The 17,849-nt window shown below is 38.8% G+C and overlaps 3 protein-coding genes across 5 annotated transcripts; all 3 read right to left on the reverse strand.

Moving 5' to 3' along the window:
- Positions 1–1,447: 1,447 nt before the first annotated feature.
- Positions 1,448–4,820, reverse strand: LOC143352955 (odorant receptor 4-like). Its single transcript, XM_076786017.1, has 6 exons — positions 4,392–4,820; positions 2,939–3,372; positions 2,775–2,874; positions 2,322–2,432; positions 1,668–1,823; positions 1,448–1,563 (listed from the first exon to the last, which is right to left on the reverse strand). Exons 1-6 carry the CDS (start codon positions 4,761–4,763, stop codon positions 1,510–1,512), a joined length of 1,227 nt encoding a protein of 408 aa, XP_076642132.1. The 5' UTR covers positions 4,764–4,820; the 3' UTR covers positions 1,448–1,509.
- A 2,170-nt stretch (positions 4,821–6,990) lies between these two features.
- On the reverse strand, positions 6,991–17,611 carry LOC143352951 (odorant receptor 13a-like). Of its 3 annotated transcripts, none has more exons than XM_076786008.1 (5): positions 16,701–17,611; positions 15,962–16,061; positions 7,769–7,888; positions 7,411–7,566; positions 6,991–7,330 (listed from the first exon to the last, which is right to left on the reverse strand). In XM_076786008.1, the coding sequence occupies exons 1-5, from the start codon at positions 17,510–17,512 to the stop codon at positions 7,274–7,276; spliced, it is 1,245 nt and encodes a 414-aa protein (XP_076642123.1). In that variant the 5' UTR covers positions 17,513–17,611; the 3' UTR covers positions 6,991–7,273. The 3 variants fall into 3 exon arrangements, with proteins under 3 accessions (XP_076642123.1, XP_076642125.1, XP_076642124.1); XM_076786010.1 differs by lacking the exon at positions 7,769–7,888 and adding an exon at positions 15,765–15,875 and having other exon boundaries at positions 6,993–7,330; positions 16,701–17,609; XM_076786009.1 differs by lacking the exons at positions 6,991–7,330; positions 7,411–7,566; positions 7,769–7,888 and adding exons at positions 15,032–15,326; positions 15,407–15,562; positions 15,765–15,875 and having other exon boundaries at positions 16,701–17,606.
- Positions 11,164–14,481, reverse strand: LOC143353021 (uncharacterized). Its single transcript, XM_076786116.1, has 12 exons — positions 14,468–14,481; positions 14,154–14,250; positions 13,617–13,763; positions 13,035–13,365; positions 12,900–12,969; positions 12,747–12,805; positions 12,566–12,645; positions 12,209–12,307; positions 11,743–11,752; positions 11,564–11,694; positions 11,322–11,477; positions 11,164–11,217 (listed from the first exon to the last, which is right to left on the reverse strand). The coding sequence occupies exons 1-12, from the start codon at positions 14,479–14,481 to the stop codon at positions 11,164–11,166; spliced, it is 1,248 nt and encodes a 415-aa protein (XP_076642231.1).
- Positions 17,612–17,849: the final 238 nt, after the last annotated feature.

Here is a 17,849-nt window from a genome sequence, read left to right on the forward strand (position 1 = left end):
GCGGACCCGTGGGGGAATATTTTCCCACGAAGTGAGGAACAATTGTGAAACAACTCAATACGCGAAACACTAAGTGGCAACGAACAGTTCCCTCCTTTTACAGTTTGTAGTCTCTCCTGACAATTGGCGACGAAGTTTCCTCGTGCATACGTGCGAACGTGTACATGTTTTTATTTTTACTATTACAAACTCAAATGTACATAGATTTGTGTGATGTGTAGACTGCGGATTTAGTGCATTTATGACAAAAATGGGGAAGCACAATTTAAAGCAGTGGACATATTAACCCATTTGCATCATAAGGAGATATGAAAAGAAGGCCTTTAACACCAATCTTTTATTTTTTATTATATTTAAGTACAAAAATTACTACGAGTAAAAGAACTGCATATTTCAGCATTATAAGAAAAAATAAATTGACCGGTGACCAGGAAAATTGAGCGTATGTATACACTAATAATGCAAATGGGTTGAAAAGATACAACGGCACCAGTGTATTGGTTTCTTCTTAATAAAATAATTAGAGGAAGAAAGAAATTTTTATTTCGTTCCCGTGTCTTGCAATCGATGCAAATATTTTTTAGTTTGCATAAAGATCTGCAGGCTAGGGATGTAATTTTCAAATCAACAAAATACGCTCGGCAAAGTGTTAAAAATGCGATTAAATAATAATTAGAACCAAATACATGGCACATGCAACTGTCAATGCTTTGTGATGAATATTTGTCAGAGTGAGAATTTGCCTGAAACTGATTTGAGATTTCTTCGGTTGCAAAATGTAAAAACATTTGGTACACTATTATTTACAGCTGCGTGTGAATCATCGGAGCAGAGAGAAATCGCAAGACGTTAGCACAAAATAATATTTTTTTGAAAGATGAGGAATGAGGAATGTGTGGCTTGGATAAGCAACTTAAAAATTCATGTTTATATATGCCTGGTGTTATCCTGGACTTTTGATTTTATTTATGTTTATTGAAAATGACGCAGAGGTACGAATTTTTACTTACCACCGTGTGTTATATATATATATATATGATATATAATTCGAGACATTGCAAACATTGCGACGTCACATTTCCGGTCATAACAATTGGTATAAAATCGAAGGATGAAATAATATAAAAATATTATTAATGGCAGTGGACATGTACATTTCCTTGTGTTTTACAAACGTGCACAAGCTATAGAGGCTTAACGATCATCTACTTATTTCTTTTCAATGAAACGGGGAAAATACAGTGATTTCTCTATATATGTCGCGAGGGCCTGGATGCTAAACGTCGCGGAATTATCCCCACTACCGCGGGCATACTCCGAAGCTCGAGAGACCTCGGACGCCGAGGAGTGTAAACATAACACGGTAACATGTCTCCTGGACGATATACGACCCGTGTTGTTGTCATATATCGAGAATTCACTGTAAATGTAATAATTACATTGGCATCCCAGCTTTCCATGAAAACAGTTTTATTCGCTTATTCTACAAACAGCTAATGAAATTCTTAATTACATCACAGCTGTTCGAAGGAAACTTAAATAGGCTAATGATGTTTTGAGGATCTGAAAAAGTACACCAGTTGAATGATTAATAGAACAAATTTCATTTTCAAACGATTTTAACGTTATTGTGATTGTAATATGATTAAATTCAAAAATTTACTTACGCCTCCAAAAGTGGACAAGTTCAAATCTGCTATGTGTCCGGCTGTGATTTTCGCAGGATTATTTGACATAGCGATGATCAAGATTAGGCTGCGCATTGTTCCAACAGGGAATTTATACCAATCGATCATGAAACACAATGATCCAACGTTACCAGTCTGTAATGTACAGAAGGACATTTGGTAATTATTTAGCAGTTGATCCTCCTCACCGATTTCGATGACCTTGAAATATGTCGTCAAGGTCTTCATTCGGCATAACTTTTCCCTATACATGTTACAGACGCTCAGCCTCAGTTTTTTAAATATTGGTCGCAAACTACTGACCTTTTTAATTTAACGAACACGCGTTTTAGGGCGGGGGAGAGGCTTCGCTCCTCCCCATGCACCCCTTCCCCAGCAAACCTAATGCAGACATAATCAAAATGCATTTAAAACGGCAGAGTTCGCTGTAGCGGACCAAAAAATTGTTTACTAATATCCGGGAAGCTAAGGTCAAGCGGGGGTAGCACATATAGGAAAAAGTTGTTCATAATGATGACCTTGACAGTATATTTCACGGTCATCAAAACAGGTGGGGAGGCCCTAATACTAAATTACAAATAACTATCCCGCATTTCACTTACTTAGGTACATACATAATAATCCCATGCATACCTTCTCGACCAGAAGATCACCGATGTAGCACAGTATGAATATATTGAACATCAAAGACAGTAGTAGCATAGTATACGTAATAAGACTGAGTGTGTTGTTGACCTCCCAATCCTGTCGTGCGACGAGAAAATGTGTGCAAAAATTCGATAAACATAATACATTATACACGTATACTACTCACTACAATATGCCTCGAAAGACAACCACAAATCGTAACAATGATCTGATGTTCAACGATTTAAACTATATCTTAAATATACTATTTTAAAAAGTATAATTTCTTAAGGAAACCCATATTTAAATTTACACAACTTTCTCCGTTCGCACAATCGGTTTTGTTAAACAAGGACTTATCTTCTCGACTTTCCCATTCCCTCATCTTTCAGTGTCAAGTGTCGTTCAAGGCATAATCAACGAAGCCTAAGGGATCGACGAACGTAAAATTCAGCGCACCGTGATAGTATAATACTCGAGTAGACATATCATAAAAGTGGAACCAATGAATTCCAGAAAGCATACTTCTTGCAGAAGTGTCCCTACCACTGTCGAAAATCTGGAACCGGGTTGCAGTATACTTTCGTCGTTGATCGAACTCGTACATGACCGAAGGATCGTACCTTAGCGTTCGTATATGGTGCTGGACGATCCTTACTAATTTTGGATGAAGATCCGTGTTTCCTTCGAGCTGGGCTAAATTCTGCAGCCTCAGTATCATGATGTCGATCTGCCCGCAAACATGAGTGGCAAACAACGCTGCCAATCCGCACGCGCCCACAGTAATCGAATAAATCACGTAACCGGTGACAGAGTGCACAGCGTACACTAATTCGTAAATGGGACTCGCTTGTGAGTCGAATAGTCCGCTGTACGTGGGATAAACCAACGGCTTGATCGTGCGATTATGCTCGTCGACGAACGTGCCGATCGCGTACTGCATGATCGTGTGGTACATGAAACCGCCCGAGTACATAAACACCAGGCACAGTATCGTTAGATTTCGACCCACGTTGCCGTACTTCAGCATCAACTCGCGATCCTCTCTGTGCTCCACCTGCCAAATCGTGATCCCAATATTTCCTCGTTTGTTTGAAAGATTCATTTACTAATAACTTCACTCGGAGATTTTTTGGGATGCAACGCGTGACTCTTTCCATAACATCCGAACCGTTCACGTATATTTACATACATATTCTTTATTATTAGGTATCACTTAGTACTCACTTTTGTCATAAATGTATAAAACCCGGGGTCTAGTAGTAATAAATGAGGCTGTAATATAGTACAATAATAAACGGAATAATATAGAGATTGAAATGTTTCCTGAAATTCGAATATGTAACTTTAGATGGTTGTCTAAAATCCAAAAAGTGAAGACACATTGATCGTAGTCAAAAAGTTAAAATAATTTTTGTTTTTGTCACAAATAAAAGTTTTTACTACGAGGATAAACATATTGTACTGTTCGAAGCAAATTTATAATTTTATAAATTGTGACGGTAATAAGACGTAGAATATTATATGAACATATTAAAAACGGTGTGATTTAGTAGACTTACTAGACTTTACTAGACTTACGAATTTTTTGTGGTGTTACGCCAAAAGCTATAAAATTATTGTTCGGGTAAAACAATTCTATAGATCGTCCTAAATATAGTTGTATTTTCTTTACTAACTTGATGAACATTCAAACAACGTTTGAGGTATCAAATAATCGTGAATCAAATAACTTTGAAAGGCTCAGTTTTCATTTTCGATAAAGACCGTCGAAGTGAACAAGAAAGATAAAATGACTGCAGATCATTCGGCAAAATAAAAATTGTCTGCATGAATTGAAAGATACAAGAGCCACATGGATACTCATTCCGTGTCTAAATAATTTTAGCCAGTTGAAAATGGCAGAATAGTATTCCTAACTTCATTAAATCTTTTTACTCTTTTGCAATTGATCTACTCATATTTGTCATAGAATCATGAAACCCCCATTCTAGGAATTATTAAAAAAATGTAGAAAAACCAGAAAAATACACCATAAAAATCAGCCGTCCAGTAACAATGAATGAAATCTCTGACCTGTTTCCAGTCATGCTTAACGAACTCGATGCAGTACTTGAGGTTGGGCTTGCACGCGGTGAGCGCCCAATACTTCATCAACGCTACCGAACAGAAGCTGAAGAGGCCGATGAGCTTCAATCTCATCACCACGTCCTTCACCTCGATCGAGAGGTACAGGCTGAACGGTATTATCGCGAACAGTAGAAGCACGTTGCATAGTCCGATCACTATTTTTGGAAGGAACGGATTACTATTCTCCAGAAGGCTCGGCCAAATGCCGATCGAATTCAAAATCCATCTGGTGATCTTGAAGATGTACAGGATGTCTTTCTCGTAGTACGGATTTCGCGGTTTGTCGGCGCTTTGTTCTCGGACGATGACAGGTTTCATGGCGTTCGCGCGCAGGAAGTTCGAAAGCGACTGTTCCGCGAGGGGTTCTGATCCCCATTGATTATGCAGGAACACCGAGCTTGCGCTGGTGCAAGCCCGCGTGCACTATGACTGTAGTTACAGCTTGATCGATCCCTCGTCACAAAAAAAAAAAAGACAACACAAATTTGCAGAGATAGCAGACTATTCTCGAGATTCGAGGGTTGGCATTCTCCCCAAGTGCATTACCATTAAGCGCGGTTGCTTTACACGCGGAGTGCAGTTACATGCTTGCTGTGCGACATGTTATGATAGTGCAGCACTCCCTCCCGATAGTACGGCACACGGGGCTGCAGAGGAATATTTTTTCAAGAAATCATCTACCCCTAACAATCGCTCTCGATACGTGGAAACGAAACAAAGGGCAAACAGTTGTCTCCCTCATCGCTATTCCCTCCTAATAGTTCGCGACGAAGTCTCCTCGTCCTCGATGAACACGACGTTGAGAATTTTATGAGACAGCACGGTATAGTCATTTTCCGTTAGAGTACTTCACGTGTCAACCTCGAACAGAGTTGCTTTAGGATTCGGTGCCATATGAAGTAGCGATAAATTGTTTTCTTTTTTAGATTTCGGAGCTAAACGGTGTACTCTTTAGTGAAATCTGTGCGACTCAATATACGCTCATCAATATTAACACTTTGACTGTCAAACGAGAAACCTCGAAAATTCCATAAAATCAAAGTAAGTTATTTTGTGAACTAAAAATAGAAAAAAATTAAATGTACGATATTGACCAGTCCTCCAACTTGTATTTTTATAGATCCTAATTAATTTTGGCACAGCGAATATATTAACGTAAAAACTGATTTTAAAACCTTGAACTGGTTAAAACTGCTAATCGGGAAAGATATTTTTATTTCGCACCTGTTCCTTGCAATCTATGCAAGAAAGATTTATTTTGCACAAGCAGTCTAATTATTACATTGTTTTACCAACTGAAGTGATTTATAAAGAAGATCGGCACAAATATCTTGCGATAATTAAATGGTTAATAAGAATTTAAAGCCTGTGCTAAGCGAAGGGTTAAGTTCCTTCTTTGGAAAAAAGACTTCCTGGTGAGGTGTTTGATTTTTTTTTTTTTTTTGGTTATAGGGTTGGTTCAGAAGGGTGCAACAACCCGAAAAGTTCGGCACGAATGGAACGCTTCGAGGACACGCCCACTGATTCTACGCATGCGTGTACACGCCTACTGATTCTACGCATGCGTGGACACGCCCATTGATTCTACGCAGGCGTGGACACGCCCCTTAATTCTTCGACATCTGATCGTTGGCTGCAATGTGACTCGCGCGTTTTTCGTGTGCACGACAGAGTGAAAGCGTAAGTATTGTAACATGCAATTGTTAATACTTTGCAATGAATATCTCATTAATCAAAGTTAAAATTTGCTCGAAACTGATTTGCAATTTCTACGGTAGAAAAATGTAGTAACCTTGAAGATTTGGTACACTATTATTTACAGCTGCGTGTGAATCATTGGAGCAGAGAAATCGCAAGTCGTTAGCACAAAGTAATATTTTTTTAAAGAAATGTGTGAATACTCGGGTATTATAATACAACATAATACACACTTTTACAAAATAATTGTTAAGTCAAGGGGTTAAAATTCATATTTATATTGGCCTGGTCTTATTTTGAACTTTTGATTTTATTTGTGTCTATTGAAAATTACGCAAAGGTACAAATTTTTACTTACCCTTTTTACTTTATGAGAACGATCTACTGTGTAATTGCGTTGTCCATCTGTGATTAACGTAGCACATACTTTACAACCTAGTGCTGCGTGTGGCCACCTAATAATTGTATACAGTGTCTGCTCTATACATGTCCGAACTGCCTAGCGGATATAAGTCCCAGCGCTACCCCCACTACCGTGGGGTATCGTGAGGGGCCCAGAAGCTCGAGAGACCTCGGTTCTTGAGGAGTGTATGGTCGCGTGGATCGAAGAATAGAATCTCCGATATATGTCCGTGGCTTGACCCGTGTTTAGGACATATATCGAGTAAACACTGTGAGGAGCACAAGGGTAGCGGTCACCGTGACCGTCCACGTTACAATTATGTACATTAAATATCTAGAGAATTTCTTTCGTCCTCCCGTTGGGAATATTAATTGAGCCTAATAAACGAATACAAAATTATCGAACATAAAATTCACTATATCTGATGCCATATGTCTGTCGCCTTTTCTTTTTGGAAATGTGATGCTGCAAAGGTTGTCAGAAATAAAATTCAGTAACAGGTCAATTGCGTAAATGACTACCTACTATATTTAAGTCGACGAATTTTGAATCAATGTCGTTTCACAACGGTAACAACACGTGTAACATTCAAAAACTAAAGTGTAGTACAGAAAGGATAATTTCTATAGGTTTCTAGGCTTTTCTCGGCTCAAATCATTCCGGCAGATTAGTTGGCATTTTCGGATAACAGTAGTAGCGCCATACTTTCGCGAAACTGGATATTACACTAAAGATATGTAACTGCCCGCATGAAGTTCAAGTAAACCATAGACGTCTTCAGGATCTGCAAAGTATGCGGTCAGGTATTATCACTTCTAAAGAAAATAATGGCTCTGAACGGGTGTCTCTGGAAAAATTACTTACAATAGTGAACGTATTCAAAGACAACTCGCATAATTTGCCACCGATGAACGTCGGTGGGTACAGTGATATTGCATCGAGAAGGACTAAATCGCGTGCCTTTGGTGGTGGCAAGTTGTACCAGTCGAATTCGTAGCCAGCAAATCCGATCTGCGCACACTGTTGGTACGACAATTTCAATATTTCGATAACATTCGAATCTTTACAAACTATTGAAAAATCTGGCTTCCGATTCGCATTATTGCCATTAGTACATAGCTTCGAGAAATATTACTTTCGACGTGCTTATGCACGAGGGAAAAATAAATTTTTCTGTTAAATGTTTAACAGTGATTTTCCAGACCAGCTGGATGATTATTACCTGATCGGTCAGAACCTGGCCAACATAACAAAATATCAGCATCCTGGACATCAAACTAAGCATGAAAACAGAGTACGTTGTCATCGCAATTGTGTCGCTCCACCTTGAAGCCTTCCATACCTAGAATCAGACAATCTTCACAACTGTTCTCGATATCAGTGCAAAAATACATAAATTTTTTAAACCAGACGTTTTATTAATTTTACCATCAGCCAACCGTATTCGGCGATACATATCATGAACGTGCCGCCCATGATTTCCAAGAAGATAAGCTCGCTGAAAGAGTCCCCGATGACCTTAGCATATCTGAAATTGTTATTGAAAATTAAGTTCTCGTTTTCAGGTATTTTAAATTCGCAGAGATGCATTTTTCTTTTTACAAATAAATATAACTTTGTACAATTAGCTTCCGGGATTAAAATAAAAGTTCAATTTAAAATATTTATACGGGGACAGAAAATATTAGGGGTACTCATAAGTAATCAATTATTTGCAAGAAAATTTGTTTTGCCTTTAAAAAGAAGGAAAGCATCATTTAAAATATGTAATAAATTTGACAAATATTCCAATAATCCCCGCCCCTTCAATTATTGAACAAAGGAAATTATCCCGTTATTATTGGTAAAAATAAGAGACGGATAATATTAGCAACAACCGATTATTAATCCTTTATGGTCCAAATGTAACTTTATAAAGGCTACAACCGTTGTTATATATCATATGATTGTTACTGATAAATGCAATACATACAAAAGTCAGTACAAGAAGTGTCCACTGGTGCAAAAATTGATATCAAGTCTAAATTGATAAAAGACCGGAAGGGAATTAAAACTAATTATGAACAACAGTCTCGGACGATTACTTTCAAACAATATACACTCGACCTTAATATCTCAGTATGATTCTGAATGATGTCCCCAATAATGGCGTAATGGTCAGAGTTCTTCTCGGGACTGGCAATATTAAGCTCCTCCAGTCTCATTATTTGTATCTGCATCTGTCCGCAGATGTGTGTTATAAAGAACACGGCCAAAGAGAACACCCCGACTGTAATGTTGAATCTAAAAAGTCCGGCGAAACACTGGACACTGTATATAATCTCATAAGTGGGACTGGACTGAACATCGAAAAATCTGTCGTAGCCGGGATACGCGAGCGCCTTCGCGGTATGATTTCCGGCAACGCGGCGCTTCGACAATGGCAGTATAACGTGGAACATTAAGATGCTGCCGAAGATCAAACCACAGCACAGCATAATGAGCGTTCGGCTGAAGGTCGCCTGTTTCACCATGAGCTCGCGATGCTGCTCGTTCTTCACGGTTCTCCAATCCTTTTCCATCAGCTCGATGCAACGGGTGAACGTTGATCGCCTCAAAACGATATACATGTATTTCAGCAAGGACGTCCAGCAGTTGAACGCCGAGCCGAACCACCTTATCCTCGCCTTTCCGCCTGTGTCACCTAGAATGATCTGACAGGAAAGCGACACGATCAGCGACAATAGACAGAACGTGAACGTGACCATCAGGACGACCGAAACCGCTTTCTCCCATTTGCTCGCGCGATTGTAAATCAGCGACCAAACTCCCAACGGTCTCAGTACCAAACGACACATTTCGAAAGCGTAGTCGATGTCAGCCTCCTCGTGATATTTCTTCAAGGAGTGATGGTTCAAGAGTGATGGTTTCATCACTGTCTCACGAGATCGACCATACATGCTGACTACTCGAATACAAGGAGCAGACTGATCGACAACGCTGAAAGGTACGTGGTAATATTGCTAGAACGCAAGCGCAAGTATGCACGGATTTTTTTTCGCGTGGTACGTCGACTATTTTGAAGGGAACGGAATCGCTGATAATTGTACGTTGCGTGTTCGATGGGTGAATAGTATCGGGAGGGAACTATAGCTATAGTCTTTGGTGATGGAGACTACCCTTTCAGTCAATAGTAATTGCTGTGCAGTCGTGGTGGTCATTGTTACGGTCGTCCTGTGCCAGTCCGACATATGAATTTGTGATTCGACAACTGAGTTTACTGTTTCTCGTTTCTCTTGCTGTGTAATTTTCTTATGTCAATATTTTGCACGTATGAACGTTATATTTTATATTGGAAAGCGCGTTCGAAAACGGCCCCCTTGAAGACAAAATCTGAGCAGACGAATGAATGAATAATGAGATAATACCCGAGAACTATTATCGAGAACAATGGATCGGGGAGATACACTGTAAGTAGAATGGTTGACACCAGTTTCTCTATTTTCTTCGACCGGAGCACACATTTACATAGTTTACGTTGCACTTGTAATTAGAATTGGCACAGTGGTCGTCACAAGAATTATTTGACATAGCGATGATGAAGATTAGGATGCGCATTGTTTCAGCGTGTTGGTTTTAGCTTAATAAAATGATTAAAGGAATAAGGATATTTTTATTTCGTTCCCGTGTCTTGCAATCAATGCAAATATTTTTTAGTTTGCATAAAGATCTGCAGTCTAGGGATGTGATTTTAAAATAAACAAAATACGCTCGGCAGACCAAGTGTTAAAAATGCGATTATATAATAATTTGAAGCAAATACGTGGCACACGCAATTGTCAATGCTTTGTAATGAATATTTGTCAGAGTAAGAATTTGCTTGAAACTGATTTGAAATTTCTTCGGTTGCAAAATGTGAAAACGTTTGGTACACTATTATTTACTGCTGCGTGTGAATCATAGGAGCAGAGAAATCGCAAGTCGTTAGCACAAAATAATATTTTTTTGAAAGATAAGGAATGAAGAATCTGTGGCTTGGATAAGCAATTTAAAAATTCATATTTATATCTGCCTGGTGTTATCCTGGACTTTTGATATTATTTATGTATATTCAAAATGACGCAGAGGTACGAATTTTTACTTACCACCGTGTATTATATATACGATATATAATTCGAGACATTGCAAACATTGCGACGTCACATTTCCGGTCATAACAATTGGTATAAAATCGAAGGATGAAATAATATAAAAATATTATTAATGGCAGTGGACATGTACATTTCCATGTATTTTACAAACGTGCACAAGCTATAGAGGCTCAACGGTCGTCTAGTTATTACTTTTCAATGAAACGGGGGAAATACAGTGATTTCTCTATATATGTCGCCAGGGCCAGGATGCTAAACGTCGCGGAATTATCCCCACTACCGCGGACATACCCCGAAGCTCGAGAGGCCTCGGACGCCGAGGAGTGTAAACATAACACGGTAACATGTCTCCTGGACGATATACGACCCGTATTGGTGAACTATATATCGAGAATTCACTATAAATATAATAATTACATTGGCATCCCAGCTTTCCATGCTAACAGTTTTATTCACTTATTCTACAAGCGACTAATGAAATCCTTTACTACATCGCAGCTGTTCGAAGGAAACTTAAATAGGCTAATGATGTTTTGAGGATCTGCAAAAGTACACCAGTTGAATGATTAATAGAATAAATTTAATTTTCAAACGATTTTCACGTTATTGTAATTGTAATATGATTAAATTCAAAATTTCACTTACGCCTCCAAAAGTGGACAAGTTCAAATCTGCTATGTTTCCGGCTGTGATTTTCGCAGGATTAATTGAGATAGCGATGATCAAGATCAGGCTGCGCATTGTTTCAGCAGGAAATTTATACCAATCGATCATGAAACACAATGATCCGACGTCACCAGTCTGTAACGTACAGAAGGACAATTGCATTTCACTTACAATGCCCATAATTTGAGCACTAGGATACTATATCAACATATAATGCTTACCTTCTCTACCAGAAGATCCCCAATGTAGCACAGTATGAATATATTGAACATTAAAGAGAGTAGTAGCACAGTATTCGTAATAAGACCGAGTGTGTTGTTCACCTCCCAATCCTGTCGTGCGACGAGAAAATCTGTGCAAAAATTCGAGAAACTTTATACATTACACGTGTACGACTAACTACAATATGCCTGGAAAGACAATCACAAATTCAAATTGTAACAATGATCTGATATTCAATGATTTCAGGCACATCTTAGATATTTTATTAAAAATAGTATAATTCCATAACGCTATTTCCGAGCGCTTCAAGTACCTACAACTCGAAACTTCAAACTGTTATATCTCATCATGGAAGTATCTGACAAAAAAATGTTTCAGACAAAATTGACTTGTTTTTTCCGGTAGAATCTAAATATGTAACATTTTATAGAGGGTTCCATTTAAAATTACAAAGGTACCTCCCCTCCCCCGTTAAAGGGGAAGGGAGGCCACTTCACGTTTATGTAGTCAGGAAGGCCCTTCAGTTCCATGCAATTTAAGACTAAGAACTTTAAAATCGATGGCATAGTTTTCGAGATATTGAGCTGTTCAGAGTTATGTGGGCCACCCTGTATATTATTAGGTATTACTTTGAACCTACTCACTTTTGTCATAATTGCACAAAATCCGGAGTCTAGTAGTAATAAATGAGACTGTAATCTAGCAAAATAATAAACGGAATAATATAGAGATTGAAATGTTTCCTAAAATTCGAATATGTAACTTTAGGTTATGTCCAAAATCCAAAAAGTGAAGACACATTGATCATAGTCAAAAAGTTAAAATAATTTTTGTCTTTATTTGTCAGAAATAAAAGTTTTTACTACGAGGATAAATATATTGTGCTGTTCGAAGCAAATTTACAACTTTATAAATTGTGACGGAAATAAGGTGTAAAATATTATATGAACATATTAAAATCGGTGTGATTCACTAGACTTACGAATTTTTTGTGGTGTTACGCCTAAAGCTATAAAATTATTTTTCGGGTAAAACAATTCTATAGATCGCCCTAAATATAGTTGTATTTTCTTTTCTAACTCTATGAACATTCAAACGTGTATAAACAACGTTTGAGGTATCAAATAATTTTGAAGTAATCAAATAATTTTTAAAGGCTCAGTTTTGATTTTCGATTAAGACCATCGAAATGAACAAGAAGGATAAAATGACTGCAGATCTTTAGGCAAAATAAAAACTGTCTGCATGAATTGAAAGATACAAGAGCCACATGGATACTCATTTCGTGTCTAAATAATTTTAGCCAGTTGGAAATGGCACAATAGTATTTCTAACTTCCTTAAATCTTTTGACTCTTTTGCAATCGATCTACTCATATTTGTCATAGAATCATGAAATCCGCAGTCTAGGAATTATTAGGAATGTAGAAAAACCAGAAAAATACACCATAAAAATCAGCCGTCCAGTAACAATGAATGTAATCTCTGACCTGTTTCCAGTCATGCTGAACCATCTCGATGCAGTACTTGAGGTTGGGCTTGCACGCGGTGAGCGTCCAATACTTCATCAACGCTACCGAACAGTAGCTGAAGAGACCGATGAGCTTCAACCGCATCACCAGATCCTTCACATCGATCGAGAGGTACAGGCTGAACGGTATTATCGCGAACATCAGAATCACGTTGCAGAGTCCGATCACTATTTTCTGAAGGAATGGATTACTATTCTCCAGAAGGCTCGGCCAAATGCCGATCGAATTCAAAATCCATCTGGTTATCTTCAAGATGTACACGATGTCTTTCTAATGTCTAATTAAATTTTGTGCAATGAACATATTAACGTGAAAATTCACTTGAAAACCTGGATAAATAATTCCATCATCCACATATGGGTGACGTGAAAGTCAACGTGTTAATAAGAATTTCAAGCCTGTGCTGAGTGTTAAATTTCTTTTTTGGAAAAAAGACTTCCTGGTGAGGCATGTTTGATTTTTTCGTTTGATTTTAGGGTTGGTTTAGAAGGGTGCAACAACCCGAAAAGATCGTGTCGAACGGGACGCTTCGAGGACGTAAAGAATTCAGTGTCCGACTCTGGACAAATAGAGGGACACGCCCACTGATTCTGCGCATGCGTGGACACGCCCATTGATTCTACGCAGGCGTGGACACGCCCCTTAGCTCTTCGACTTCTGATCGTCGGCTGCAATGTGACTCGCGCGTTTTTCGTGTGCACGAACGAGTGAAAGCGTAAGTATTGTAACATGCAATTGTTAATACTTTACAATGAATATCTCATTAATCAAAGTTAAAATTTGCTCGAAACTGATTTGTGATTTCTACGGTAGGAAAATGTAATATCCTTGAAGGTATTGGTACACTATTATTTACGTTGTTGTATTACAATATTTTTTTAAAGAAATGTGTGAATACTCGGGTATTATAATATAATATAATATAATACACACTTTTACAAAATAATTGTTAAGTCAAGGGGTTAAAATTCATATTTATATTGGCCAGGTCTTATTTTGAACTTTTGATTTTATTTGTGTCTATTGAAAATTACGCAGAGGTACAAATTTTTACTTACCCTTTTTACTTTATCAGAACAATCTACTGTGTAATTGCTTTGTCCATCTGTAATTACCGTACCACTTGCTTTACAACCTAGTGCTGCGTGTGGCCACCTAATAATTGTATACAGTGTCTGCTCTATATATGTCCGAATTGCTTAGCGGATATAAGTCCCAGCGCTACCCCCACTACCGTGGGGTATCGTAAGGGGCCCAGAAGCTCGAGAGATCTCGGTTCTTGAGGAGTGTATGGTCGCGTGGATCGAACAATAGAATCTCCGATATATGTCCGTGGCTAGACCCGTGTTTTGGACATATATCGAGTAAACACCGTGAGGAGCTCATGGGTAGCGTGACCGTCGACGTTATAATTATGAAAATTAAATATCTGGAGAATTTCTTTCGTCCTGCGAAGGTCGAGCATAGCTTTTCGTGTGAGGAAAACTGTTAGTGTCGCGTGGCACCGTTCCGGTGAATGAACCAAAATTATAGTCTTTGACGTCGTGCCTTCGAGAACCGCTTTTTTTACCCTTGTGGGTCACGTTCGCACGGCCGTGCGTGACCCGGTCACAGAGCCTGTTGAGTCGCTACGTTTCAAAGACGGAAAGTAGGGTATCGTGACAAATTATTTAATAATTATTTCAGTAATATCTACAGTGCAAGTGGTTCGTTGAACCAACGCTTTACAGAAACAGCACGCGAGATTCAAACATCATTAATTAGATGTGTCTACAATTTACAGCTGCCGCGATATTAATTGAGTCTAGTAAACGAATACAGAATTGTTGAATATAAAATTGATTATATCCGATGCCATAGGTCTGACACCTTTTCTTTTTGGAAATGTGATGCTGCGAAGGTTGTCGGAAATAAAATTCATAATAAGACAATTGCGTAAATTACTACCTACTATATTTGAGTTCGCGAATTTAGAATCAATGTTGTCCCACAACGGAAACAACACGTGTAACATTCAGAAACTGAAGTGTAGTATAAAAAGGATATTTCACCGACTGTGTTATACTACGCTGATTGAAGCACTTCCTTTTCTAGGCTCAATTCATTCCGGCAGATTAGTTGGCATTTCCGGATAACAGTAGTATCGCCATACTTTCACGAAACTGAATATTACACTAGAGAAATGTAACCGCCCGCATGAAGTTCAAGTAAACCATAGACGACTTCAGGATCTGCAAAGTATGCGGTCAGGTATTATCATTTCTAAAGAAAATAATGGCTCTGAACAGGTGTCTCTGGAAAAATTACTTACGATAGTGAACGTATTCAAAGACAACTCGCATACTTTGCCACCGGTGAGTTTCGGTGGGTATAGTGATATAGCATCGAGAAGGACTAAATCGCGTACCTTTGGTGGTGGCATGTTGTACCAGTCGAATTCGTAGCTAGCAAATCCAATCTGCGCACACTGTTGGCACGACAATTTCAATATTTCGATAACATTCGAATCTTTACAAACTATTGAAAAATCTGGCTTCCGATTCGCATTATTGCCATTAGTACATAGCTTTGAGAAATATTACTTTCGACGTGCTTATGCACGAGGGAAAAATAAATTTTTCTGTTAAATGTTTAACAGTGATTTTCCAGACCAGCTAGATGATTATTACCTGATCGGTGAGAACCTGGCCAATGTAACAATATATCAGCGCGTTGAACGTCATAGAAAGAACGAAAACAGAGTACGTTATCATCGAAATTGTCTCGCTATCCTTCCATTCCTAGAATCAGAAAACCTTGACGAACGTTCTCGATGTCAGTGCAAAAATACATAAATTTTTTAAACTAGACGTGTTGTTAGTTTTACCAGCAGCCAACAGTATTCGGCGATACATATGATGAACGTGGCGGCCACGATTTCCATGAAGATAATCTCGCTGAAGGAGTTCCCGATGGTCTTAGCGTATCTGAAATTGTTATGGAAAATTAAGATCTCATGATCAGGTATTATAAATTCGCAGAGATGCATTTTCGTTTTTACAGATAAATATAACTTTGTACAATTAGCTTCCGGGATTCAAATAAAAGTTCAATTTAAAGTATTTATACGGGGACAGAAAATATTAGGGGTACCCATATGTAATCAATTATTTGCAAGAAAATTTGTTTTGCCTTTAAAAAGAAGGAAAGCATCATTTAAAATATGTAATAAATTTGACAAATATTCCAATAATCCCCCCCCCCCCATTCAATTATTGAACAGGGGAAATTATAGCGTTATTATTGGTAAAAATAATGGATGGATAATATTAGCAACGACCGATTATTAATCCTTCATGGTCCAAAGTATTTTCTCGCTCCTACTTCAGAGCTTGCAACATACAGTTCAATTATATTCCCATGTGTAACTTTATAAAGGCTACAACCGTCGTTATATATCATATGATTGTTACCGATAAATGCAATACATATAAAAGTCAGTGCAAGAAGTGTCCACTGGTGCAAAAATTGATATCAAGTCTAAATTGATAAAAGACCGGACGGGAATTGAAACTAATTATTAAGGACGGTCTCAGACGATTACATTCAAACAATATACACTCGACCTTAATATCTCAGTATGATTCTGAATGATGTCCCCAATAATGACGTTATGGTCAGAGTTCTTCTCGGGACTGGCAATATTAAGCTCCTCCAGTCTCATTATTTGTATCTGTATCTGTCCGCATATGTGTGTTATGAAGAACACGGCCAAAGTGAACGACGCGGCAGTAACGTTGTGTCTAAAAAATCCGGCGAAACACTGAACGCAGTATACAATCTCATAAGTGGGGCTGGACTGGATGTCGAAAAATCTATCATAACCGGGATACGCGAGCGCCTTCACGGTATGATTTCCCACAACGCGGCGCTTCGACATCGGTAGCATAATGTGGAACGAGAAGCCGCCGCTGAAGATGAAAGCGCAGCACATCATAATGAGCATTCGGCTGAAGGTCGCCTGTTTCACCATCAGGTCGCGATGCTGCTCGTTCTTCACGGTTCTCCAATCCTTCTCCATCAGCTCGATGCAACGGGTGAACGTTGCTCGATTCAAAACGATAAACATGTATTTCAGCGCGGACAACGAGCAGTTGCACGCCGAGCCGAGCCACTTTATCTTCGCCTTTCCGCCTATGTTTCCCAGAAGGATCTGACAACAAAGCGGCACGATCAGGGACAATAGACAGGACGTGCACGTGACCAGCAGGACCACCGAAACCGCTTTCTCCCATCTGCTCGTGCGACGGTAAATCAGCGACCAAACCCCCAACGGTTTCAGTACCAAACGACACAGTTCGAAAGCGTAGTCGATGTCATTCTCCACGTGATACTCCTTCGACTGTCTCATCACTGTCTCACCTGACCGATCATGCATGCTGGCTACTCGAGTGCAATGGCCAAACTGATCGACAACCCTGAAAGTTACGGGGTAATATTGCTAGAACGCAAGCGCAAGTATGCATGGATTTTTTTGTCGGGGTACGTCGACGATTTTGCAAGGGAACGGAATCGCCGATAATTATATGTTGCGTGTTCGGTGGATGAATATAGTACCCTGAAAAGGAGGGTACTATAGCTATAGTCTTTGGTCTCGGAGACTACCCTTTCAGTCAATAGTAATTGCTGTGCAGTCGTGGTGGTCATTGTTACGGTCGTCCTGTGCCAGTCCGACATATGAATTTGTGATTCGACAACTGAGTTTACTGTTTCTC

This window comes from Halictus rubicundus, chromosome 3, assembly GCF_050948215.1.
Source record: "Halictus rubicundus isolate RS-2024b chromosome 3, iyHalRubi1_principal, whole genome shotgun sequence".
NCBI lineage: Eukaryota > Metazoa > Arthropoda > Insecta > Hymenoptera > Halictidae > Halictus > Halictus rubicundus.